The sequence below is a fragment of the Pavona decussata genome, unplaced genomic scaffold (assembly GCF_977016875.1).
Source record: "Pavona decussata unplaced genomic scaffold, jaPavDecu1.1 SCAFFOLD_11, whole genome shotgun sequence".
Classification (NCBI taxonomy): domain Eukaryota; kingdom Metazoa; phylum Cnidaria; class Anthozoa; order Scleractinia; family Agariciidae; genus Pavona; species Pavona decussata.
The window spans coordinates 4391958-4418324 of record NW_028145434.1 but is presented as its reverse complement, the minus strand read 5'-3'; the positions used below and the strand labels follow the sequence as shown (position 1 = coordinate 4418324).

Below are 26367 nucleotides of genomic sequence, written 5' to 3'. Positions count from 1 at the left end.
AATTTGTCGGCGAACTTTACACGAGGACAGCAAAGATAAGCATTCAATTCGTGTCTAAGACAATCTATTTGAAGCATTCCAGTCAACACTAAGATCTTCTATTAAATTCTGAAAGTGTAATTTAGCAAATTAGTTCACCATTAATTGAACAATTGAATCATCCAGTCATGATCAAGACTGTTCAACAATTTTAAGGTGGTTTGGATTGTGTAAATCGTGTCCATGAAAGGCAATTGTCGCCGTTGCTATTTTGGACCTTTCTCGGGTTATACATGACCCCTTAGATTCGCTTTAAAACAATTCTTCCCGCCACAAATATGGCGGTATGAAACCCAACCGGGGGAGTATAAGCCCACGAGCTGTCTGTACTTTGCAATTGTGCGCACATGATTTTGTGGCACACCAGGGAAGAAAAAAACATTTGAGAGATTGATCGCTGCAAGCTTATTGCCAACAGCACAGCTGGGATTTGGCTTCGAAGGTCGCATGGAAAATTTAATCAATGATGTATACAATAGGGAAGTGCGTATGAACATTTAACTCTTTCGTTTTAGAACAGAACCTATGACTTCTTTGACATGTATGCTGTCTCATCCGACGCCAACTTAACCTCTATAAGACACAAATGAGAAAAAAAAAATCCGTTGAAACTCACATCCCAAAGAAACGTTTGCACTGTTATCGCTGTTAGATAAATACAATGTTATTGCAAAGTAAAGCAATTGCCATCGTACTAACCAAGTGTTTTCTCCTCCGGGAAGTAGACAGCTCAGTAAAACTAGGCATTGAGAGGTTATTTTATTTTTTTCACCAACACTCTTTTCAGACACAACTACTTGAGGCGAAACTTGTCAATTAATTTAAGCTTTCTATCCAGTCATTGAGCCATTACACAAGCAGATACCGCCGGCATATTCAAACTATTAATAAACAGAAACTAAGTACTTTTACTCGAGATATATTTCCTTGTGAATCAATGTACTTTGCTTTTTTGTTTGCGCTTTCCATCCCTTTTACCTGACGCGAAACTCTTACTTTTGGGCTTATTCCTGAGTCGACAGTAAAAAACAGAAGTTAGACGAGCACATATAAATGCATTATGGTCACAAATGGCTGCTTTCGTTAATGATTAAAAGGCTCCATCTTCTTGACAGAAATAGCAGAGGCTTGAAACTTTTTTGTTATTAACTGCATGATGCGCGATGAATTATTCCAAGCTCGAGAAACGCAACTTAGAACGAGCACAAATTCAAGCAACAAAATTCTTTCTTTCCTAAGAATTATTCCGATGCTTGCCTCAAATATGAATATAAGCAGCCGAATTCCTTAAAAATATGCTTTTGAACGAATTGTTTGACAATAATTATAATAATCACTCTCCGTGTCTTGAACTCATTCTCTAAACGTCGTCGGTTCGATCAAAAAGAAAGCAAACTGGTAATCACGCACGCCATTTTACAATACCACTCAAACTTGGTCATCGTAAAGAAATATTACAGGGGTTTTGTGGTTTAGCCGCAATAATTGATCTTTGTGTATTTCGTTAACTGAGACAAAATCCTTTTACCTTTTTTCAAGAGCAAAATAAATAGATGATAGCTAGAAAGCTAAATCAAAAATAATATAACTTCTTGCTCGCGTCCTAGAGTTTGTGCTCGCGAGGACAGTAAACAGCAGGCTTTGATGGAAGAAGACAATATTAAAGCCAAAAAATGTGTTTAAAATTCGCATTCTTGTGCGCAATTCGTCTCTTTTAACCCCAGAGAAGAAACAATTATGCCAACATGTGGGCGAGCATCACGTGAGAACAGCGAAGATGAGCATTTTTGACTAAGCCATTGTAGGGATACTAAATCATTAATCCTTCTATGAAATTCGGAATTTAAAAATAAAAACATGATCGCTGAATGAGTTCATTATTTAATTGAACGATTGCATAATTCAGGCTGGTCCAGAATGATTAGCAATTTTAAGACGGTTTCAAGTGTGAAAAAGTAATATAGCTGGTGCTAGTTTGAACGTTTCTCGGGTTGTAGACGTCGGTAGACTCACTTCAGAACAAATCTTTCCCCCACAGATGGGAAAACTAAAATGGGAAGGTATAAGACTGTGAGCTTTCTATAAATTGCAATCGTGGGCACAAGAATTAGTTGTCACCAGAAAAGAAACCATTTGAGGAATGCATCAGTTATTCATTGAGCCTATTACCAACTTCACATTGAGGATTTGACTTCGAAGCGGGCCCTATAGCGAAAGAAATTGATGAAAATAATTCTTTTAAGCTTTGTACAAAATTGATAATACCGCATGAACATTTATCCTTTTTCATTTTTAAGTGCTTAGAAGAGAAGTTATGACTTCATTGACCTGAATCTTTTCGTTCTTAACGTAAACTCAATCTCAACTTCTATTGGGCACAAAATTAAATTCACATTTAAAACTATTTTACTGTGCTATTACTCGATCTTTATCAGCATATTAGTTAAATAACAATTTTATTGCAAACTAATGCAAATGCCAATGTACTAACCAAGTCTTTTATCTCCGGGAAGAAGAGGTATGGAGGTAAGGGAGGGGTAGGTGGGACCATTGGAAGGGGGTTTGAAGTGGGGAACCATCTTGCGAGCTAGATGCAGGAGACTCCTGATGCAAGGGGTATATTTTACTTCTTTATAGTAGGTCGAAGAATATGGGATAATTTTATGTTATTGGCATATGTTACAGGTATAAGAAAAGGTTTAGTCTTGTATCACTGCGGTAAAACTATGTGGGGCGGTAGGCTTTATTTTTCAAACGCAATCGCCTGAGGCGAAAACTGTCAATTAATCCAATCAGTGACTTATTACACAACTAGATACCTCCATCATAATCAAAAGGCTTTGATAGAAGAATACCGTTTTCAAAGTCAAAATATTTATTCCCAATTCGCACCCCTTTTTTTTCCTTTGATCTCCGAGAACAAAAAAGTATGTCAGGAATGCATCCATGGCCCAGGGTGAAGTCTGCATTGTGCAGCTTTAGTCTGCACATAAATACTGGCTTCCACTCCTTATAATTCAACCAAATAAGCACGGTCACTAATCGTAAAACCTTTACTGTTAATTGCAGTGGAATCTATTATGAAGAAAACTGACCGTCGCGCATCCAAAATAGAAATGTTCAATATTATTACCAAACAGCCTATCCGGAGAGATAAACAATTTAAACTCATGCATGCATGCATGGACTTTTTTATTTACCGGGTGGTAAGATAAATGTTAACTACAAATGCTATAAACTTAGGTTTTCAGAGATAAACATCTACTTAACTGAAAGAATACTGATAAAGCCATATCGTTGCGCATATGGATTCCTGGCGTATTAAAAAAAAGAGCACACACCCTTGCGCCACTATAACTAAGACCTATTATCATTGAAAGTTAAAAATAAAATAAGATAAAAACTTATGCAACTGCACTGCAGTTACCTCACTCAGTACCCACTATCGTTTAGGAGAAAAGTTAGCAAAAACAAAACTTAGTCTGCTTGTTATAGCTGCCATACCGTGTTGCTGTAGAAGTCTGCTGGAGCCCACGCAATATAGCCATGCCGAAAGTGGGATGCTTCAGCTGACGATCCCCATTGCAAAAGGAAAAGAGCAAATAGAGTCGCCGCCAAACAGCGTGCCATTTTACGTTTAGTTACTACTTTTTCTTTCGGGGTGTTGCTGGTTTATCCCAGATAAGATTGGAATTTGCTTGCTGTACCTCAAGGTGGCTCAAGGAGTGCCTTAACTCCTCGAAACAGCACTCTTATCAGTTAATATTGTTCTATTATGTTCGCCAGCCAATCATCGAAGCCTTGAAGGAATTTTGTAAAAAAAAAAAAAAAAAGTAAACAAGTTAACAGTCTAGGTGAAAATGAATTCCTTTATTGTATTTAAAGTCCATTGTTACTGAGAAGTTCAACTTAGTCACTTAATTAGGATCATGCTTGTCTGAACAATTGTCACGTGCCTTTACTTAACATCTGTGGTATGGACTGGCTTGTTAACGAAACAGCTCGATAATTTACTCAAGAAATATAATTAGTATATAATTCGGGCATTTTACCTTAGCTACTGCTTGGCATCATTAAAGAAGGGACAATACCAAATGGGTTCCCAGGTGCCAGTGATCAATGTACCCTAAATGACCCTTCTTGATCATCGTGAAGCTTGATTCAATTTAACGTGCTGACCAAACATTTTCTTTTTTTTTTTTTTTCCTTTTTCTTTTTTTTTAAATAAAATTATAAGAAGATAAAGTTATTTTGGTAGAAGTGCAAAAAGGCAAAAGCGTGTGGCGAGGATGACTTAGGTTCCTTATTTTCGAAATAAAAAAAGGATTCTTATCAGTTAGTATAGTTCAAGTATGTTTGCCAACCAATCACCGAAGCCTTGAAGGAATTTTTTAAGTAGACAAAATAAGTACTCAGTCTAGGTGACAATGATTCCTTTTTGTACTCGAAGTGCATTCCTGTTTGGAAGTTCAATTTAGTCACTTAAATAGCATCATGCTTGACTGAACAATTATCACGTGTTTTTACCTAACGTCAGTGGTATGGACTGGTTTGTTAACGAAACAGCTTGATAATGTACTCAAGAAATATAATTAGTATATAATTTGGGCAGTTTACCTAAGCTGCCGGTTGTCATCATTAAAGAAGAGAAAATACCAATGGGTTTCCAGGTGTCAGTGATCAATGTACCCTAAATGACCCTTCTTGATCATCGTGAACCTTGATTCAATTTAATTGCTCACCAAACATTTGCCTTTTCTTTAATAAAATTAGAAGAAGATAACATTATTTTGGTAAAAGAGCAAAAAGGCAAAAGAGTGTGGCGAGGAGGACTAAAACGGAATTATAAGGGTATATTTTAGGTTCCTTATTTTCGAAATAAAATAGCAGTCTTATCAGTTAGTATTGTTGAAGTATGTTCGCCAACCAATCATCGAAGCCTTGAAGGAATTTTATAAGTAGACAAAATAAGTAAACAGTCTAGGTGACAATGAATTCCTTTTTGTACTTGAAGTGCATTCCTGTTGAGAAGTTCGATTTAGTCACTTAAATAGCATCATGCTTGTCTGAACAATTATCACGTGCTTTTGATTAACGTGTGTGGTATGGACTGGCTTGTTAACGAAACAGCTCGATAATTTACTCAAGAAATACAATTAGTATATAATTTGGGTAGTTTACCCAAGCTACTGCTTGGCATCATTAAAGAAGAGACAATATCAAAAGGGTTCCCAGGTGCAGGTGATCAATGTACCCTAACTGACCCTTCTTGATCATCGTGAACCGAACCGAACATTTTCATTTTTTTTAATAAAATGATAAAAAGATAACATATTTTGGTAGAAGTACAAAAAGGCAAAAAGTGTGGTAAGGATGACTAAAACGGAATTATAAGGCTAATCATTTTAGGTTCCTTATTTTTGAAAGAAACGGAATTAAACGAGAGTAAACGAAGAATGGGAGAAGAGGAGCGTGTATGATAAATTACATCAGTTTGTGATTAAGAATTGGACATGCAGTCTTGGCAGCTCAATTTCGCAGGGGGATGGAGTACGACAGTAACTTCGTAGTCCTAAAAGCATAAGGGTAAAGAGTACGTCGAAAATGTGTTTCCTTGGTTTCAGCAAAATGACTTGACATATGACTTGGGAAGTATGTCATAGATTATTCATAGACACAACATTGGATCCACCATCTTAGATTCCTCCAAAACCTCACAAAACCGTTCAAATTGACCAAAAAAAGTGATCAAAACCTATAAAGAAAAGCTAAAACGTATTAAGACGTGAAACTTACGAAGACGCGTGAGTGAGTACTTTTATTAAGGAACAAGTATCTTATTTCAACAAAACAAAAATCAAATTTTATTTTACTGACAACGTTTATAATATTCCTTGAAATACATGAAATGAACGTTTCAGCGAGAAGACCGCAACAAAGTTCAGGCTTTTGTTTACACATGAAAGCTTGGGCTGGAATGTAGTTAATTAGAACCGCAAAATAAGGTACAAATTTAAGGTACGTTAACGCTAAATCAGACTGTTTCTAAACCTGTACGCAGACAACAAGGGATTGGCTATTGTTCATATTTGAACAGTTGACACAAAACATAGCTACCAATGCCTGCCAAATATGCACAAAGAGGTACACTACTAACCCTTCCACCGCGGATCAAGGACAGAACCTCATTACTTTAGTACCCCCCCCCCCCCCCCCTTCCCTGCGATAACTCTTATAGACTGTAGGCTGTCAGTCGAGATCGAGTGTGACAGGCTACCCAAAGCATGTTTCTTAACAATAAGGCTGGGATTTCTTTTGTGCAATAGTTGGAAAAGTTTACTTTGTTTCGAACCTTAGATATTGCTCTCTCGCTACCATGAGGGGGTCATTTTGGTTGATCGCTATCTTCCGGCTTGTTCATTTTTCCACATCTTCTGGAATACCAATGGTCTGATAGAGTGCTCACTGGTCTCCTTTCCGGCATTGTTCTTGGCATTGTCCCCCTCCCCCTCTCACTGCATTTTGTCGACCAAGCCAAGTTTATGGTGTTTATTTTCAGCAAAATTAATCACAGGTAAGATAAATCTCTTGACTGGACAACTTAAATGTTGGACAAATAAAGGGATGATGTCACCTAGTTTTGGTCTCATTACGAATAACCACAAATTGAACACAAACGTTAAAATGATAAAATGCAATATAACTTAAAGAGCATTTGCACTTACAGTGATACAGCATCACTGATGTAAAAGATGATGGAGTGTACACTGCATTTAATGTTAGTAGGAACTTTAAGAGACCACAACAGCAACGCCAACGAAAACGTCGCTTGAAAATATAAGTTCGCGTTACTTGTACTACTCGGCGATTATTCCAATTCGTTCACATTGTACAATGTGGCCGAACTATCCAGTAACAGAACAGGTGGAAACGGCGTTCAAGTTGAGACAGAGATTAAAAAAAATACCACCATGTACTCACGTTCTCCACAAAACTTTGAATTTGGTTATTTCACGTTCTTGCTTGGCCGAGCAAGGTGAAGAAATGTACCAAAATTTATAACGCACGTACATTGCCTTTGTTTTTCTCATTATATCCTATTGTTTTCTGACGTTCTCGTTGCAATGGCCGTAGCAGCTTCTTAAACTCCCTATTGTTAATTTCTCTACTGGGAACTGATGTTGTTTATACGTTTCAAGTAAGTTGCGACATTCTTAGCTAACTATATGTGTTTTTTTCCCTTAGATAGTCTGTAAAAAAGTTATAGGTGGTTTTCACCTCACACATCGTCACGCAAGTGAAAAAATAAAATCCTCAACCATTCAATAGATAAAGTCAAGAAATTGATATGTTGTAGAAGAGTGATACATAAACAACGTGTGAAAGCCACAGGGCTGTGCGATATCTCCTAATCGAGTTATTCGAGAAAATGTACCACGAAAAATTACAGAGTTTAGTATGGGACGCCATGTTGGTGCCCCGTGTGATGGGCACCAACATGGCGGCCGGAAACCAGCAAAAACATCTGGAGTTTACCTTGGCTATTTCAAAGCCTTTCTTCTCTCTGCTGAACTTTCACACATTGATATTAACGCTTCTATTACATGTTAGCTGATCAGACCTAAAAAAAACACGAGGCGAATCGATCTTTTCATATACGTGACATGTTTAGAGCTGCAATCCTTCTGTCACGCACTGCGCAAAAATCTAAAATTCAAACTGCTCTATTTTCAAAACAAAGAATTCTATCCTACTGAAAAACAAACAAGCCGATGGAAATTTAGATTTTCTTATATGTGATGAAGATAAAAACCCAAAATTGTGTTTAGTTATGAATTTCAGTTTTTTATGACGTCATGTGAAAACCAAGAATTAAAACATTTCTAGGGGCTTGTAATTGTATAAGGTGTATCTTAACGTAGCTATAGGTAACCACTGGTGGAGATCAATGCAACGCAATTCCTCTAATACTGTGAAGGTGAGAAAAGGTTGCACCGCAAGCTTCATGTAATTTGTGTCGAAATTGTTCCATGTAATGGACACGAAAGGAGGTTGCTTTTAGCACTGATGAAAAAATATTGATCATGAAGTCACACAACTTTGAACACTATCTTTTTCCTACAAGGAGTCTTCCTTTTCGATTACGTCATCCTCCTGTATGTAAGCGTTTCGCCTGCTCAATTGCTCATCTTGGGTAGTGTACAGATCTCCCACTTTGTTTCGGTTCATGAATCGCCTTGCAACGCGATACTTGACAAAGAGAACCGCCAGGGCTATGATAGCAATCAGACCAACTCCACTGGCACCAGCCACACCGCCAATCAGAGCAGCTTGTTTATTACTTTGCCCGGTGTCTAGGAACAAAATTAGGTGCGCATGTATGTCAGGAAGATTATTGTTAGGTACGAGTAAGCATTGTGACTAATATTTTGGCTATTTTTAAGTTGTCAGTTTTTGTCTATTTCTCTGCTGCGTTTTCATTCCATTAAACAGATTTATTTTGTAAGTTTGAATTGCCAAAACATAAGCTTTTAGCTTGTGAGACAAGTTACCTACTTGTGATAAATAAAGGGCAAATTAACTAATTTATATATCAGAGGCAACATTTTTCGCTCCTGAATTGCTGAGTGGCAAAAATTGTTCACTCTCGATTATATGAGCTCGCTAATTTGATCTGGAATAACATAATATAACATGAATGTGCTGCCTTCTCAGATATGTAGAAAGGTATAGTTCTGCACGCTATAATGTGACGTCGACCCGGTATCTCGGCCACAGAGCATTTGGTCATTTGTCACTAGATTCTCTGCACTGAACTTGGAATGTGCCAGGAAGGTATGTGGTAGGTGAATGTGCTGCCTTCTCAGATATGTAGAAAGGTATAGTTCTGCACGGTATAATGTTCGATAATGATGAAGCAAGTAAATGCAGAACTGAAGAAGTAGATCGATTTCATGAAACAAAAGCGGGCTAAATGGGAGTTGACCGGAAAATTCGTCAAAATGATCCAAGCACTTCATGAACGACGTCTTTATGCGTCGATTCTGATTTATTGACGAAGTGAGTAACAAGCCAATCATCCCAACACTGAAACGAGATGATGTCGGTATAAATGTGACGTCAACTGTCCATACTAAACCAAGGACCACAAGTCCAGATGTACTTATTTCAACTTGTGCCAAACATCGCCGCGAACGAGCGGAAATAAATCTAATATTTTTTTATTTTTTTTTATTTTTTTTATTTAAGCTTGTAAGTGCAGCTAACACAAACCGACTGAAATATTAAACTTATTATAATTTATAATTGGTCTAGAATCTAAAGAATGCGAAGAGGCGAATGGAGTCTTAAACTTCTGAGACTGCTGTCTGTTGGTGAGCGGAAGAAGGGCCACGGTGACATGATAAAGCTAGGTCTCTTTCTTTCTCAATTCCATGTGTATCAATTTGGGAGAAGGCTTTCCAAGAAGAACGGATCATTCTTTTTTAAAAAAGCTTCAGTCTTGAATTTGTCTGTGAAGGACGAGGTTAAGAGTCAATCGAACATGTCGGTCGATTGACTTGTTCGAAATACTGCTTCAAAAGGTCGACTTTTCTTACCTGGAAATCGAAATATTTAAAAAAAAAAAATAACAGACGCAACGACTTTCCAAACGTTGTGCGGTTTTACTTCTCTTACTACCAGAAAAAATTCAGCTAATAAACAATTGGGAAAAAAAATAAAAAGTGTCAACTGAACAAGCTTATATTTCCGCCACGAAAAATGCAATCCTAAGAGCTGTTTCCTCAGCGGTTCGTGTGTGTCACGAGGTAAAATTTGTGATGTGGTGGTTTCTATGACAAAAGGTAAGACTCTAGTTCATAGAAAAAATCTTGCTTATTTAAACTTCACTCGGCCCCAGTAAAATATTCTTTAAAACCGAAAGATTTCAAATATTTAGAAAATAGCAAGCTCCTGCGACAAAAACCTCAGAGCGGAGCGAAACAAGGCGGTGGAAAAACGAAGCCATAACTAAACAGACTTAACCCCTCAATTTCACGCATTGCATAACACTCGAAGAAATCTACAATGCTAAAGAAAGGATCAAAAGACAAATAGCAATGATCAGAGACACAACATCGTACCACAAAAACAAACGGCCTGGCCCGGCAATACAAAAATTGTAAGATAATAAAAGATGTAATTACACAGTTCATATCCTAACAAAGAAAACAACAATAGCGGTAACGGCAATAACTAAACAGACTTAGCCCTCAATTTCACGCATTGCATAGCTCTCGAAGAAATCTACAATGCTAAAGAAAGGATCCAAAGACAAATAGCCATTATCAGAGACACAAAATCTCACCACAAAAACAAACGGCCGGGCCCGGTAATACAAAAACTGTAAGAAAAAGATGTAATTACACAGTTCAAATCCTATCAAAGATAACAACAATAGCGGTCGCTCTCGGAGGTTAAAGATTATCACACGGTTCCAATCCTAACTAAAATCTGTACTGTCACCGGACCGCGAACTGAGACGAGCCAAACTAAACCTAAATACTAGTAAAATGAAATATCATAACAACGACAGTTGCTAAACAGAAACACAAGAGATGAAGTAAACAGGCGCTAAACGTAGAAATCAAAACCCAGAAAAGTCCTTTGAAATCAAAATACAAAACTTGCTACAGTTAAGCACATGGCTTTGTTCAATGATTATCATGCAAATCCTTCAAATCGTCATGCCAACCCGTTGTAAACATAAAAAGGCGTTAAATTGATCAAAAGACTGAGATAGCAGGGCTAAACATGCGAGTAGGAGTTGTGTAGGTCTTCCATTCCTATTTTACGTGTCTGATCGTCGTGTCAATCACGTAGCCGGGGTTGTAGTTAAATTCTGAATCATCTGAGTTGTAGCTTTGCTCGGATTCGGAGTCAGTATTCGGCTTTTGGGGGAAAAAATCGGCCAGAAACCCAAACAGCTCGCGTAGAATTCACTCCGACTCACTGCTGTTTTGTTGTGTGCTGATGTCGAGATACCGGGTCAACGTCACAACTCACTAGTTGTAGTCCTCCAAAGGCGCTGACTTAACTTCGGAAATTGCAAGTTTTGATCGCGTTTTAAAAATCGAGTATAACTTCAAATATCATTATTTTGCTTGTTTTGGCTTATTTTCTACGTCTACTTTTGGGAATGAAAGGAATTGAGTAAGGGTGATAGGCACTTTAAGAGTTACAGGGTTTAAGAGTTGAAACAGTTATCGTTTGCATAATTTACAGTTCCTGTTTGACACCCGTCCCCAGGATGTTGCTATACAAAAGTAATGCCGTGGGAAATGTGTAAGTCCGTTAACGGGGACTTTGTTGTCTTGGGTGGAATGTAATGCTTCCCCCCAAAAAAGTTCTACTCTTCACGTCTCTTCCTAGAATTTCAACGTAGTCTGGGTGAATGTCGTGATCCATTTTTTCGACGTGCCGCAGAATTGTGGGTGCATGTTTTCTACACCTCGCGAATTCCAGGACTAGTCTTACTTTCTCCCACATAGTGGAAATCACATGTCTTACACGAAACTTTGTAAGGGATTCCCTTGACCTGACTTACTGCGAGGCGGTCTTTCGGTTTGTTGAAAATACTGCAGACCATATAACAGGACAGCTTTTTCATTTACCTCCAGGGTTAACTTTATCTTTAATGACCAGAGGACCTCGAGTGACGATGTTTTTGGTGGTGCTTTCTTCATGTTCTGCGTCATCACGAGTGACGTCTCTTCTCTTCCTCTTATTGCCTTGAAGGCAACTCGTACTGCATCTGCAAATTATTCAGGTACCAAACTAAATGACACTGACAAATTAATGTTCGTTATCGACAAGTTAATTAGGGTGTGATAAAATCTCAGCTGTGTTGGGTGGAACGGCATCGGTTAGACTAACCTGGAGTTAGGTGAATATCGATGACAGGCTAGCAACACACAATGGAGGTAGACAGTATCATAGTCGTCGAAGAATCTAAACGTCTTGATTTTAAACTGCTGGTAACTTCGGGAAGGATCGTATGAGTAATCCATAGTGGTGTCTCTGGGACATCTGTTGATTGTAAAATGTTTAAATTAACACCCACTATACACCGTACAAATATGATTGCAACTAATAAGTTTCCAATAAGGCAACGAGGGTCTTCACTCGTGAAATGTTCTGTCTGCATTGCTTATTCGTTTGCCCTTCCATGGCAGGTCAATGAGTAGCACTCGTTTATATTCATTTATTTATTTATTTATTTATTTTATTACTATTTTTAAAGAGAGACAATGTAGACCAACGTTTGTTGTCTAAGCAAACAAACCATTAATGTCAACCAATCCAAGAACCACAAAATCCTCCGATCTTCGGACCGCCCGATCGAAATCCGACGTGCTCACCCCCACACCGCAGCCTTTACTAACCTTTCAGAGAAGGTACCATAAAAGCTTCAGAGGAGGCCTTTTATATATATAATGAGCGACTCATTTTTTTTTTTAACAAAAGAAACTTGAAATAGAAAATATTATAAATTTTAACGGCTCATCGCACAATGACATTTTGCAAGGTTACCTTGGAATAAACGTATTTTAATACGCAAATAGGTCAGCCTTTACCCTAAGAGATCATAGGCCTTACAGTAACGAAGAGTCGTGCAGCTTACATCTAGGTGTTTTCCCAATGTTATATACCGCTTTCCATAGAGGTGAAGCTCGATCTCATGTTTAAATAACAAGTGGAGTCATAAACTGCAACGGAGTTTAGCCGTAAATTATTGCTACTAACCCAATACTGTTTGACATCATCAAGGTGAGGGAAATAACTGCCAAACTTGCCATTTAGCGGCAAAGTTTAGGCGGAGATATTTCAGATATCCGCAGAATTATGGTTGGGATTTTACTGTTTTGTCTCTGTACTATATTCATTGTGAAAATGTCGGGTGCTGATTTCCTTTAAACTCCACGAGAATTGCCATATTTTATATCTTTTATATGGTAGACCACAATCACTACGAGGACATTTTTCGGAAATTCGGTTCTACTTCAGTGGAACTAATTAAAATAGCTACGGCCAAGGATTGTTTGCTTGTTGATTTGTGCAAGTTATTAAGCGGATCAGAGCTCAAAATACGTAGCGGAAATTAACAAATTTAAGAACTTATTGGGGTAATTTGTGAGTAATATTTACACCGTGGATCCATTATCTTGTTTTCGACTGAAAGCTTTATCAGCAAAAACTGCACATGAGCTCCGAAATTTGTTAGTTGAATAGGAAATTGATTTATTCCGGTGGTTCTGAACTGTCTTTTAGTGTGTTTGTATACAATTAGATGTTGTTGTTGTGTTGCTTCCAGTTCAGAACTAAAAAATTCTTTGTTCAGTGCGTAATATAAATATCTACATACCCATTCTGTATGATGTTGTACTGTGGCCAGGAATAAAAACTTCCATCTTTGGTTGCTTTGCAGTTCTCAGCCATTATCACCAGATCAGCACTGGACTCCACACTATACCTCACGTATACGTATTCGTTGAGAGTCAAATGCAATGGGTAGTCCTCCTCGTTATGAGGAACAGCAAATGATGCACTTTTGAAAAAGTCCATTCGAAACGTGAAATTACCGTATCCCACTAGAGGAAAAAAGGATGCCTGTTAACATATGGTTTTTGGAATTCTTAACTATTACTGTAATAACGACATTGTACGCACACAATGAACAAATAAGATTCTTCAACCCTCAGAAGTACAGAGAAAGGGAGCCTGCCATCAGGTTCCTATCAGCGTTTCTTTTGTCTTTTATTAAATTTGTCAAATTGATATTATTTATAGATGTTACATTGACAGGCCAAATTTTCGCGCATGGAAACTGATTAAAGCTTTTTATATAAATTGCAATGCGAGTAAATCCCGGAGGGTACTCCCCTATACAAGTGTTTTAAGTATGTACAGGAAGGGGTATAATTTTTGAGCCGCTTTGGTCTGAAATTGGGTATTGATTTTAACCATTTTTGTCTGAAAACGGGTATCGACTTTACAGAAACGGGTATGAATTCTAGAAACCAATTCTAGAAATGAGCATTGATTTTAGAGGGAAAGTTTGAAAAACGGTTAATTACATGTTTTAGTTTGAAATGGGGTCAGGGTTTCGAGTATAGAGCCGCAGGTCCCCACCAAAATGTCCGCAGATGGTAGACATGAATTTCGTAAACCATAACATACACTCCCCATTGATCCTAGTTGCACATCGGATGGGAAACACTGATCAAACATTATTATGTCTACACAGTACCTTCATGCCCGAAGTAAATAAATTGAGGAGTGAAGCTCAAGCTGAGCAACTTCTTTCTGGAATAGCTACAGTAAAATGGCAGTCTGATTTTATGTGATCGAGTAATGACGTAATCGATGACCACTGCGTCAGCTTGAATTTCGTTCCAGAAAATAAGAGCATCTTGGGTCTCGTTGACTGCAGTACCGCAGTTATTCAGAGGAGTAGAGATTAACAAATGTGTGGAATTTTCGGTCGCTCTACACGAAGAGTAACGTAAATGAAGCCGTTCGGCTTGAAAGAATGGAAATGATCGCTTCTCTAAGGATACTGTCATGTTGTGTTCGCCACAAACAACGGAAACGCCAGGTTCTAAAATTAAATCAGAAAAATACATAGTTAAGAAGTTATTTGTGTGTTAATCTTGTTGTAAGAATGAAAAATGTTACGTTAAATTTTTAGGTCCCGAACTGAAAATGTCAAACACAGAATGTCCATATTGTTACGCCTAAGGAACAATGTAAAACTTGACTCCCCGAAGAAAATACAAGCATATCGCCTTTTTATCCACACACACTAGGTGGATGCCAAGAGGAGCCAGAAAGAGTGAACTTTTGGTCACGAAGCTAGTTGTTGACACCAAATTTCATTGACGGGTCGCCCTAAATGACCATAACTTTGTGGATAGTATATACCTTATAGCTACAATGTATTAATCGAGCCATCATTTTAACTTTGTAACCTCGTGGGTAACATATACTTGAGATTTACAATGTAATAATCATAATTCTGTGTGTTACTTTTATTGACATGGGGTTTAGGCATCTCTGCAGCCCGAAAGGAACAGGGCTTGTCTCTACCTAACACTTAATTACTAATAACTTACCAACGCATGTCAAATTGTTGGCGGCCATAGTTGTTCCTTCAGGACATCCACAGTAAAATGATCCAGGAATGTTGTAGCAGTGATGACTACACCCCCCATTGTTTACTAAACATTCATCAATATCTGTGGAAAATGCAGATTAAATAACTAGAAAATGTACTAATGTGCGGTCTCGGACACGTGCACGGCATTGGCTAAAGTGTGGTATCTGATGCTGAGTCAGTGTCAGAGCTGTTGACCTCTTTAAGAAATTAAATGATTCCAAATTGCCTCAACCTCATTCCTTTCCGCCAACAGAGCGTTGTCAAACAAGACAAAGGGAAGCCTTGGGAACAAGGCTGTGCTTATGTGGTATTAAATTAAAAACAATCACGTCTGCATTCTTACATAAACTCTTGATAACCCAGTAAAAATTCTCGCAGGGGGAAAATGAACAAATTGATGTTATGTTCATGCATCATCCGAGTTAATTACAAAACGACAGGTTTGCTCTCAAGCTGTTGAGTATTAGATTGAGAAAAATGATACATAGGGCTCTGATTTATTGTAGAGTTGGCTAATCTTGGTTTCTAAAAAAAAAAACTGAAATTGGGACATTTCGGTTCAAACTGATACTGTGACATTCGTCAGCAAATAATGCAAAATTGCTTCAATGTATGAATACGTCTTTAAACGCGAGAACTTCACAAGAGGCAAGTCAAAGTTTTGATTATGTTTGGAATGTTTATATCATTTACGTATAGAAATCAGCTCGCTAATGTTGCTACGCCACGCCGCGTCACGCCAGTTTACTTGTTTGGTGTTACCATAGTTGATGTTTTTGCTTTTCCTTTAGCGATTTACTTATTTTTATTTTATTACGGTTCGAGCCGTTTGTTCAATGCAAACTTCATCGAAGTCTTTGCAACTGATTCTATTAATGGCGGTCTCAGACATAACATCCGATAATTCAAATTCGGGGATGTGATAATTATAAACTGATGGGACTAATGATCGCGTACACTGTTTTTGGACGCGCAGCATTATAATGTGCATAAAAATATGTATGCATTCCAAATATTAAGACATTTTTTTTTTTAATTATCCTTCGTAGGGTTTTTGCGCTCTCATCCCTATCTCTAGATGGATTATGAAAAAATGCAATGAAATTGCAGGCGATGAAAAGAAGCAGAAGGACCTCGAGTTTGTACTGATGGCAAGTTGAAAGCCAAGCGTTCCGAATATGGCAGACTCCGAGAGATATGAAAGTATTTCATGGGTTTAAATTAACCGTGTAATTTATATTCTTTCCTCATACCCGAATGTAAACGTGTTATGGGACTTTCCCCTCGAGATGTGCACGTGTTTCTTGTTGGGTCGCCGTTGGGACCTACCCATCATGCAACTAATAAAATTGAGGCCTCAAGGCAAAGCGTTTCGACTTTGCACATTAGACCAAAAAAATACTCTAATCACCTGTGCAAGATTTCCCATCAGCAGCAAGACGAAACCCCCTGACACAAGAACATGTGTAGCTGCCTAAGGTGTTACTGCAGATTTGATCGCAGTCTGAAGGCAGCTGCAGTTCAAAGTCGGGATCTGGTTTCACAGCAACACTCGAATGTGCAGGGAATCTCGAAGGAAGTTTCAAGGAAGGCGTTGGATGTATCCCAGTAACTAGAAGTAAAATGAATAGATAGTTTATCATATTAGCATCCTGTCACTGAGCCGTGGTCAAAATTGTTCAGTTTGAAAGGACACCAACAAAAAAGTGGGAAAATTGCTTCAAATGAAACGTAAGAAATGCCAGCAAACATTAAAACTTTTCAGAGAAGAGCTGATGACCGAAACAGTGGAAGATCGATTCCGCCTTTGAATGCACGAACACGATTGAGCTAAGTTTAACAGGAACCTACGTCGACTAGCGTTCAACAGACTTACCGCACCACTGTAAACAATTGGCGTACAAAATTGTGTATCTTTTTTGCTCTTTCTTTTATGCTTTTACCCAATTAGCCCCAGATTGTGTACCATATCACTTCTCATCGTGCTTTACAATCATATATTTGTTAAACTTATACAGTGAAACCTCTCCTTACGGACACCTCTATAATATGGACACCTCTCTATAACGGACAGTTCACTTGGTCCCTGAGAGACAGAAATCCATATAAAGCCTACCTCCCCAAAACGGACACCTCTATAATACGGACACTTATTCCTGTCCCCTTGGTGTCCGTAATAAAGATGTTTGACTGTACTTTGAAAAAGCGACCCTAATTGCTTCGTGAACTCAGGAAATGTTGACCAGTACCGTTGATGCCCATGAGCTAATCCATTCACCGCAGCGAACTGTATTAAAGATCGTCAGTGTTGAATACTGGTGCACGGTGGCTGTTTCTAAGCTAACAGACCGCGAGGAGCCCATCGACTATAACTTACCAACAATTTAAATGAAAGAAGCACTCGACCTGAAGACAGTTTTTACATCTTTTTTTTTTTCATTTAATTTTGTAAGGTAAAAGGTTTAGAAAATATATAACGGATTCTTACCAGACTCGTGACCACTCATAGAATAGGAGAGCGAAGACATGCTTGCAGTCAGTGCTGCGAAAACAAAAACAAAATTATGAATTTTACAAAACGCATGCGAGGACGCTTGACTAAAGGGGAGTGAAAACAACCAATGGAATATAAGAATATTGTTTAATAGTTTGAGGAATGGTATGAGTGATGATCTATCGAAGGAGGCTATTGACAAATTGAAGAAGCCATTGTTTGAATTCAAAATTATAAAGGTTTACATAATGTTTCAGCGAACTTTAAATGGGTTGGTGTATACTGCCAGTTTAGGTATAATAAATAGGTAATGATAACTCTTGTTTCCTTTGGTTTGGCAATAAATTCTGAACGTTAAAAGGATTTAAACAGCTAGGAAAACAATACAAACAATATTTGATGCACAATATATACCTGATGTAGATGCGATATCAGTGATACTTGAAGAGGAATAATTCGCTGTAAATCAAAAGAAAGAAAGTACTTAGGGTGTGAAAATTTAATCCAGACGAACACATGTTGCCGTTGGGTGTTGTGTGTGTGTGTGTGTTGTTATCGTAATCTAAATAGATTACGCCAATAATTTGACTATGCAGTCTCAAATCCATTTTTTCTGACCCGAACGTCCTGTCTGCTTGTATGTAGATAGGTAAGTAGGTAGGTAGGTAGGTAGGTAGGTAGGTAGGTAGGTAGGTAGGTAGGTAGATAGGTAGGTAGGTAGGTAGGTAGGTAGGTAGGTAGGTAGGTGGGAGGTAGGTATAGGTAGGTAGGCAGGTAGGTAGGTAGGTAGGTAGGTAGGTAGGTAGGTAGGTAGGTAGGTAGGTAGGTAGGTAGGTAGGTAGGTAGGTAGGTGACTTTATTTAATCTCGAGTGGGTAAGGTAGGTTAGGCCTCTAGCAATGCAAACGTTAAAACGCTGAGAAAATTAACGCACTAACGCAGGAAAGACATTCCTGTCTGTCTGCTTGTCTGTTTGTCCCATTATCGTATGTACACCTTTCTGAGAGTTTACCTAGCTACCTCCCGCTTAACGTTTCTGCTTTTTTGTTTTACAGTCTCTCTTCTCTACTGTTAGTCACGGTCTCTCTTTAATAATAACCAACCGCTTGTTCGTTAGGGAATTTATTTGTTGTGTATTAACGCTTACCTCCTCCGTTCCCACAGTAACGTAACCAACAAGCTGGTGGTGGTCCAAGCTCGTAAACGTAAAACCCACTACAGTTACGAACTCGTATGTTGATTGACCAGTAGCAGCAGCTACTGAACCAGTGGAAACACACCGTGGCGTTGACAATTCCATCAGCAGCCGAAGGATGATGATTAGCCAACCACCCCGGTGCATGAGAACTGCAGCGGTTTTTACCAACACAAGCTGTAGGCATCTGTGTTCCTGCTGCTCCACGAAATCGGTACCAGCCAAACGGAAGGTATCTATCGCATTGATAATAACCATTGTATCCATTGTAAAACCCCTGTCCTCGAATAGAATCTTCCAAGTAGGAGTGATTTAAGCATTCTGGCAATATAATTCGACAAGGGACAGAAATAAATTAATGTGTAGAAAATATTAACCGCGCGCTCGGACTGAACGGTCCTTCGGAATAGTAATAAAAGCAATTGTGCTATAAATCTCTTTTCGCTACCACACTGAAAATCGTTGGCAAACAAGGCCACCCTCCAAACGTTTTACGGCGATTCAACCATTTTATGAGTCATTGACCAAGTTTGGGGCCACGATGGCTGAATATTGCCAATTTTTTCTCTTGCTCAGGTACAAGCTATTAAGGGTAGGGAGCTTTACAACATTAATTTTCCAATTGAACTCACACCTAGTCTTAAATTCAAGGATTCAAAGGTACAACCAGCGTAGCAAAAACAGAAAATCTACACTGAACATTATAATTTCATGTCTCTTTAGAAAAGAATAACAACAAGGAAAGCTTGCACCGTTTATGGAAAGCTTTCGAGGCTGATTATTCACAACAGTGAGTAATTCAGAGTGGGCAGACAGCTCCATTTTGTCCGGTTGGGTAGCTAATCGCGGTGCAGGATTGTACTTTATCTTGCCCACTCGTGGAACTAACCATACAATAATGCTTGTTATCCCCCGGCTATTCTACTTTGTTTACTGTTTTCTCTTAAATAGTTTTTGTTGTATGACTCGTCAGCTGTAGGAAATCGAGCAAAGTCAGTAAGATGGCATTACTTATGTAAAAGCATTTCAATTGCATTTTAAAAGTATTATGATATAACCTGAAAGAGGTGGCGAACTTGTAGTGGAACGTAAAGTAGGACCTATGAAAACCATAAACAAAAACGTTAATGTTTATAATTAATAGGGTGTGAGAAGAAAAAGAAATATAACAAGGCATCAGGGCTATGAAAATCTCAGAAGTAATGGGTTCGAATCCCGTTCAAGCCTTTCTTTTCCAACTGCTTAAGTTGCGTAAATAACTCTGAGTAAGGTCTCTTCTTCTATTTAATTTGAAACCTTTTTTAATGGACAAGAATTGACTGAGTCTACCGCTTGATCGATTCGTGTATTTATTTACTTATTTATTTATTTATTTATTTATTTATTTACTTATTTATTTATTTATTTTACTCTTCGTTAGAGGTCAATGTGCATTAAATAAGCAACTACGCTCAGTCAGTACACTAGATTGATAAGGGTTTTACTTCGGGGATCGTGGGTACTGTTCATGTTTCCACTCTTTGACATATCAATTTAACATATCATTGTCATAATTATTTAATGCTTTTCAAAGTAAGGAGTCTCGGACTTTGGATCACGCGGCGGTTTGACTTAGAACGGAATTTGTGTTTGCTTCGTTTTCGTTTGGCTGTGTGTAATTGTTCTTACATGGTTTATTAGAGCGATCAAAGTATACCTGTTATGGTAGGCGTAGCGTAGTCAGAAGAGGGAGGTGAAGCTGTTGTCAGAGGAAGGGCTGTGACGTTATGGTTGTTACAGTTGTTGCCAGTGCAACACTCAATGTTGCAATCTAACAGCGTCCAGTTTTGAAGAGAGTTGAAGGCGGCCGTCAATTCTGCACAGGCTATTGTTTTATCTGTTGTGAAACAAAACATTAATACCATAAACGGGATGTGTGCACCGATTGTTACGTATACTTTATGCGCAGCGTATGAACAACAAGTCCTAGAAATAACGATTTCGAAATTCCCATGCAAGAGCTTTTTACTCGTACTTTGGTAAGATGATATTTTTTTTAATGGTTAGGTTTTTGTTAATAATCGATAATAGCGATTGAATTTCTTGAATTTACATTATGGTTTCCCTTGGCGATGCAAGATGAAGCAGCTAAAAGGCCGACTAGTGCGCAGTTCGCTCCATCATTTCGGAAACGAAAAAAAGCGACAAAGCTCAGATTTGCGTCTACACGGGAAAGCATGTTCAAGGGCTATTTCTGTAAACTAAAAAAATGCACTTAGATATATACTGAGAACAAGATAACTGTTGGCCGCTAGTTTTATCGACGTAAAAAAATTCTAGGCCGTGACACTTTTATCATTATTTCGTTACGACATTTATGCCCCTTAACTCTTGGGAATCTTCGAACGTTGCAGTCTAAAAAAAATTAAACAGGTAATAGGGTTTAACAAAATCGTCTTACTTGAACAGTCGATGCACCCTCGTACAATGCCAGTGTGAACGGCCTGAGAACCGTTCAGATACTTGTATCTCCCCGCAGCCGTGTAACAGTGACTATTTCCTCTCGCTGGAAATACGTTGTAATAGCAAGGTAGGCTTATCTGCCTCAAGTTGCATAGGTTCGAGTCGCCATCCGCGCCACCGTCTTGGAAGCAAAAGTTGCAACTAAAAGGCACAGCTGTGACAACAAAACAGTAGATAAATTAAGAGCAACTTGTACTTGATTTCTCCCATCCCTTATTTTTCAATTCTTATTGCCACATATTTTTGTTTCCAAAGTAGAGTCGATATCAAAAGGCAAAAAAATGTATTCCAAAGATAGTGACAAAAAAAGTTGAATTTTGAAAACTGGAGCATTACACTAAAAAAAAAAAGAAAAGAAAAATGTTCAACTTTGTTGTTAGGAAGCTCCCACTTGAAAATCCAAGAAGACATGGACGCATGACAGCTATATATCTATATACCAGTTAATACTAAAATAATTATTTCGAGACTAGCTTTACATTTTTCTTCTTGCGTCTCGAGTTTTTCAAATCTCTCATATGTAGCAATCAATGCACCGGGAATATACTCACCGGGAGTAGAAGTAGGGGCAGGAGAACGAGCTTTAAAAACAAGAATAAACAACACAATTTCAGTGATCATTAATGAAACTATGACCGAGTGGGTTTGTGATCACGCAGGAAGCTATAATACTACTTTAAAATGTTAAAGATAACCAAACTGAAATAATATACAATTTTAATTCGGGAGCAAGTAAGTGACCGCGTCAATATGACGTTTGTCAAAATGTTTTACAGATAGATGAGACAACGATAATAATAAGTTCGATACAGATTAAATAAAAGGGGGCGTTGATACTTTCATTTGACTTTCGCATTATAATTGTTTCGTTGTCGTTAATCAGAATGTCTATAATTTAAGTAGTGGTATTTTTATCTCGGGCTAGAATTTCCCCAGGAAAGTCTACTAGAGCAGTTTAATTTACTTCGCAGTCACACTTATTTAGTTAAGCCGCCGTTACACGTTGAAACTTTTAGCTGAAACCTGTGTGCAACGGCACTTCGAAACAAGTTTCCGCAGGCGTTGCACCGTGTAATATGGTCGGTTTCGTGAAACTTTTTTCGAACTTCCGTTGCGAGACAAGTTTCACGAAAAGTAGAACCGCTTTCTACTTCTGCAACGGCTCTCAACGGTCGCAGTGGTAAAAAAACAAAAGTTTCACCATGTAAAACCTGTTCGCGAAACTGGTCTCGTTCGCCGTTGCACACAAGTTTCAGCTAAAAGTTTCAACGTGTAATGGCGGCTTTAGCACCCCCATAAAGCAAAATTTTATACCTAATATTAGCAATTTTCTTACTCTTTGTTGCCTGGATGCTTGATGTGAAAAGGCCATTGAGGTACGCACACATCGGCTTCAATGGGTACCTATAATTCACACTTTCGTAATGTGCGGTGAAACCAGATCTGGAAACAGATCCATCAGTTACAAAGCGAACATAAACGGTGCTGCTGGTACTGTAGACACACCAAGTGCTTTGGTAACTGCAGCGCTTTATCGTAGAGTTGGTTGACGAATTTCGGTCGAAAACTTCCACGTAGTCATATGGGCAGTTATAACCACCCTCCAGGTTGAAATGATGAAAATATAGATAAACATAGTAGCCTGAGGGTACAGTGATTATCCAGGTGCATTTGAGGTTGTGTGGGTAGTTATTAGGATAATTTGGGCTGGTGAAGTTTCCTTGCAGGTCTGTGAAGTTATACACACATGAACCTGAGAAAGGGATCAGAGTGGGAAGCAAATTAGTCGTTCATCAAACAAAAATAAGTATTATGATTTCAAATTTATAATTCATTGTCCAAGTACTAAGAATGAGGCAGACTAGCCACTATTGGTAACATGCAGAAAGTCAACACTAGCTAGCAATCTCTTATTATTGAGATATGCGGACCCTGCAAACTGTTCATTGTGCTAACTTGGCAAGCGTATGCGCATGACAAGACAAAAATGTTAATTCCACTTATTTGTTTGCGGCGAATTTGATCACGGCGTGAAATCTCAGACTGGATTTGTCAGCCATTCTAACTCCGGTTTCATAGCTTGAAGGGGGTGCGAAGTTAGTTACTATTAGTATATAGCAAACCAACGGTTAGCGGTTAATTAATTATATCTTATATGCGTATACTAATATCCACCACTATCTATCTTCACTTCAGTATATAGTTGTTAAGTATCCTCCCTCCCTAAAATGAATGTTCTCAATCAAGTGCAACCTCGCAGCACTTTGTTACAAGGTTGGAAAGCTAAAAATTCAAACAAATGCAGAATGAGATCACAACAATTAAGACTTGAAAACCGGTAGGTGTGCTATAAACCAAGTGCCGGATTAGGCCGCATACAATACTTTTACATTCTTACCAGGCAGGTAGAGTGAGCTAGAGGCTATAGCTTGGGAAGCCGTCGCTGCAAATGAAATGGACATACTAGCATCAGCATTGTGTCTATTATCGTCTATATTTTTTACGGATGAAAATAACGTGACAAGGGACACATTTTCATCGGTTTTATTGCAAGGAGACTCAACGGGAAAATAATCAAAGCAACATTAAACAAAAAAACTAGAACTAAATGTTTACCAGGTGTAGGTGAAATGCTGGAGATCCTCGACATTGAATAGTTGGCTGTTGAAATTAATAAAAAAAAGTAAGTTTTTTTTTTCAATCTAACACTTTTACCAATACCTAAATGCCGTTCTTGGTCCTGTTTTTAATTTGTATTTCTCACCAGTCCTATGGCCGTCTGCCTGCATATTAACCTTCGCCATCTGTCCGCATTGGCGCCTAAAATGTTTTTAGTCATTCTTTCTCATTGAATACCAGAGCACATGCCTATACATGCATGTCTGTCAGCCTGTTTCTTCTCTCTCTCTCTCTCTCTCTCTCTCTCTCTCTCTCTCTCTCTCTCTCTCTCTCTCTCTCTCTCTCTCTCTCTCTCTCTCTCTCTCTCTCTCTCTCTCTCTCTCTCTCTCTCTCTCTCTCTCTCTCTCTCTCTCTCTCTCTCTCTCTCTGTGTCTGTTTATCTTTTTCTTAGATATTGCCCCACTATTTGACTCTAACATGTACATCCTTACCTCCTCCATTTCCACAGTAACGTAACCAGCAGGTTGGTGTTGGTCCGAGCTCGTACACGTAGAACCCACTACAGTTTCGAACACGTATGTCCTTGTACCAGTTGCAGCAGCTACTATCCCAGTGAAAACACACTCTACCACTAACAATTCCATCGGCTACAGAAGGATGTGAGGTACTTAACCAACCAGGCGCATGAGAACTGCAACGATTTTTGCCAACGCAATTTGTAGGCATCTGATTTCCTGCTGCCCCACGAAATCGATACCAACCAAACGGAAGGCCGCTGTCACATTGGTAATAACCGTGGTATCCATTGTAAAAACCTTGTCCTCTCACTGAATCTTCCAGGTACGCGTGATTATAGCATTCTGTCATAATATTAGCGATGCGATGAGTACGAGGATTGCATAGTCTCATACAAGAAAATTGGTAGAAATTATCAAGCAAATAACTACTCAGATCTGGTGCTCGTTTTGTGCGACTTGGATGTCAAGCCCTCTAAATTCCAACAAATTTTCCATTGCCCCAAACACAGATTACAAGACTCACACAGCTTTATCCTTTTGTTTTTAAAACAGAAAATGTGACTGCTTTTCTTTCTCTGACTTTTATGAAATCTGACAGCGCATATGAAATATTTGGGTATTGAAATTCCATGTCCTGTTGATTGCTTTAAATTATGTTCTCACTGCCCCACCAGCTGAAAATTGTCTTAAAGTAGATATATGAAATTTGGTAATGTATAATAAATGGAATTTGTGAAAAAGGATTTACCAAACAAACCTGATTGGAATGACGGTACACTTGCAGTGGGAGCTGCAGCTGACACTGCGAAAAGAAACGGACGGCAGCAGAATGAGGAATTTCACTTATTTCTATATTTATCTTCTCCTTAGCGATGAGAACGAAAAAAAAGATAAAAGTAATGAAGATTCGAAAAAACAGAATTACTTCGCAAAAATTATCAGATGATAACAACACGATTTAAATTTGCTATATAAAACAATTAAGAATATAATATTGTACCCGACAATAGTCAGTGAAAACAGCAATAGACCTAGACTTCCTCTATGAAGCACCAAGATAGCCGAAAACTCAGACATTCTGGTCAACTATGTCGTCGTGATCAATGTAGCGTTTCCAAACTTTAGCTTTAAAGACCATTTTGCTTAGAATTTCTATTTTAATAATCGCCATGGATATGTTAGCAAACGAAACATCTATCTTTGAAAATTTACCGGGCGGTACATTTTGTCTGTAACAAAATCTAGAATAGGCGAGCCCCTTTCTGACTTCTGAATGGAAGGAAGTCTGAATCAGGAATGCGCGACATGAAGGTCAAATCCACGTCTTGCGAATCCTTCTTTTACAAATCCATGTCTAACAAATCCAGTCCTGCCCAGTCCAATTTAACCCAGTCCTTGTTTACAGTTTGTCTTTCGTGCATCCCTGACACGCGTTTTGAAGTAATGGATCTTAAACTGTTAGGTTTGGTGTAAAGTACCGTAGATTTGAATAGGCAACAGTGTATGGCTTTAACGACCACGTCCCCTATCTAGCATTCTAGATCTTGCTACGTTGAACTTGTCTTGTGACCATTCTTCATTTAGTACCCATTGCGGAAAGCTGTTTGATGTGATTACTCGTAATCTTTGTGTGTGTCCTTGGAATCAAACCTTATATATAATGTATGGAATTCTAAGCCATTTCAACTCCGGTTTCATACGGCTAGCTAGTGAATACAATCTTATATATTGATATATTGATATTCCCCACTGCTTTACCTCAGTGAATAGTAAAGTATCCTCTTTTTCCAAAATTAATGTTC

The 26367-nt window shown here is 38.4% G+C and overlaps 2 protein-coding genes across 3 annotated transcripts in view; both read right to left on the bottom strand.

The window, feature by feature from the left end:
• Positions 1-3769, bottom strand: part of LOC146488324 (scavenger receptor cysteine-rich domain-containing protein DMBT1-like) — a 63216-nt gene extending 59447 nt beyond the window's left edge. For both annotated transcript variants that reach the window (XM_085123474.1, XM_085123481.1), the window contains exon 1: positions 3544-3769. In XM_085123474.1, the coding sequence (XP_084979600.1) occupies positions 3544-3669 (126 nt within the window). In that variant the 5' untranslated portion in view covers positions 3670-3769. The remainder of the gene's footprint in view (positions 1-3543) is intronic.
• A 2069-nt stretch (positions 3770-5838) lies between these two features.
• Positions 5839-26367, bottom strand: part of LOC146488323 (uncharacterized) — a 31698-nt gene continuing 11169 nt past the window's right edge. The window contains exons 14-32 of the mRNA XM_085120813.1: positions 25323-25367; positions 24539-24907; positions 24045-24089; positions 23827-23871; positions 22765-23181; positions 21980-22009; positions 21367-21582; positions 20623-20802; positions 19985-20026; positions 18879-19247; positions 18147-18191; positions 17727-17780; positions 16650-16850; positions 15195-15317; positions 14330-14680; positions 13445-13670; positions 11956-12108; positions 11694-11833; positions 5839-8393 (exon numbers count right to left, since the gene is read on the bottom strand). Of these exons, the coding sequence (XP_084976939.1) occupies positions 8158-8393; positions 11694-11833; positions 11956-12108; positions 13445-13670; positions 14330-14680; positions 15195-15317; positions 16650-16850; positions 17727-17780; positions 18147-18191; positions 18879-19247; positions 19985-20026; positions 20623-20802; positions 21367-21582; positions 21980-22009; positions 22765-23181; positions 23827-23871; positions 24045-24089; positions 24539-24907; positions 25323-25367 (3287 nt within the window). The 3' untranslated portion in view covers positions 5839-8157. The remainder of the gene's footprint in view (positions 8394-11693; positions 11834-11955; positions 12109-13444; positions 13671-14329; positions 14681-15194; positions 15318-16649; positions 16851-17726; positions 17781-18146; positions 18192-18878; positions 19248-19984; positions 20027-20622; positions 20803-21366; positions 21583-21979; positions 22010-22764; positions 23182-23826; positions 23872-24044; positions 24090-24538; positions 24908-25322; positions 25368-26367) is intronic.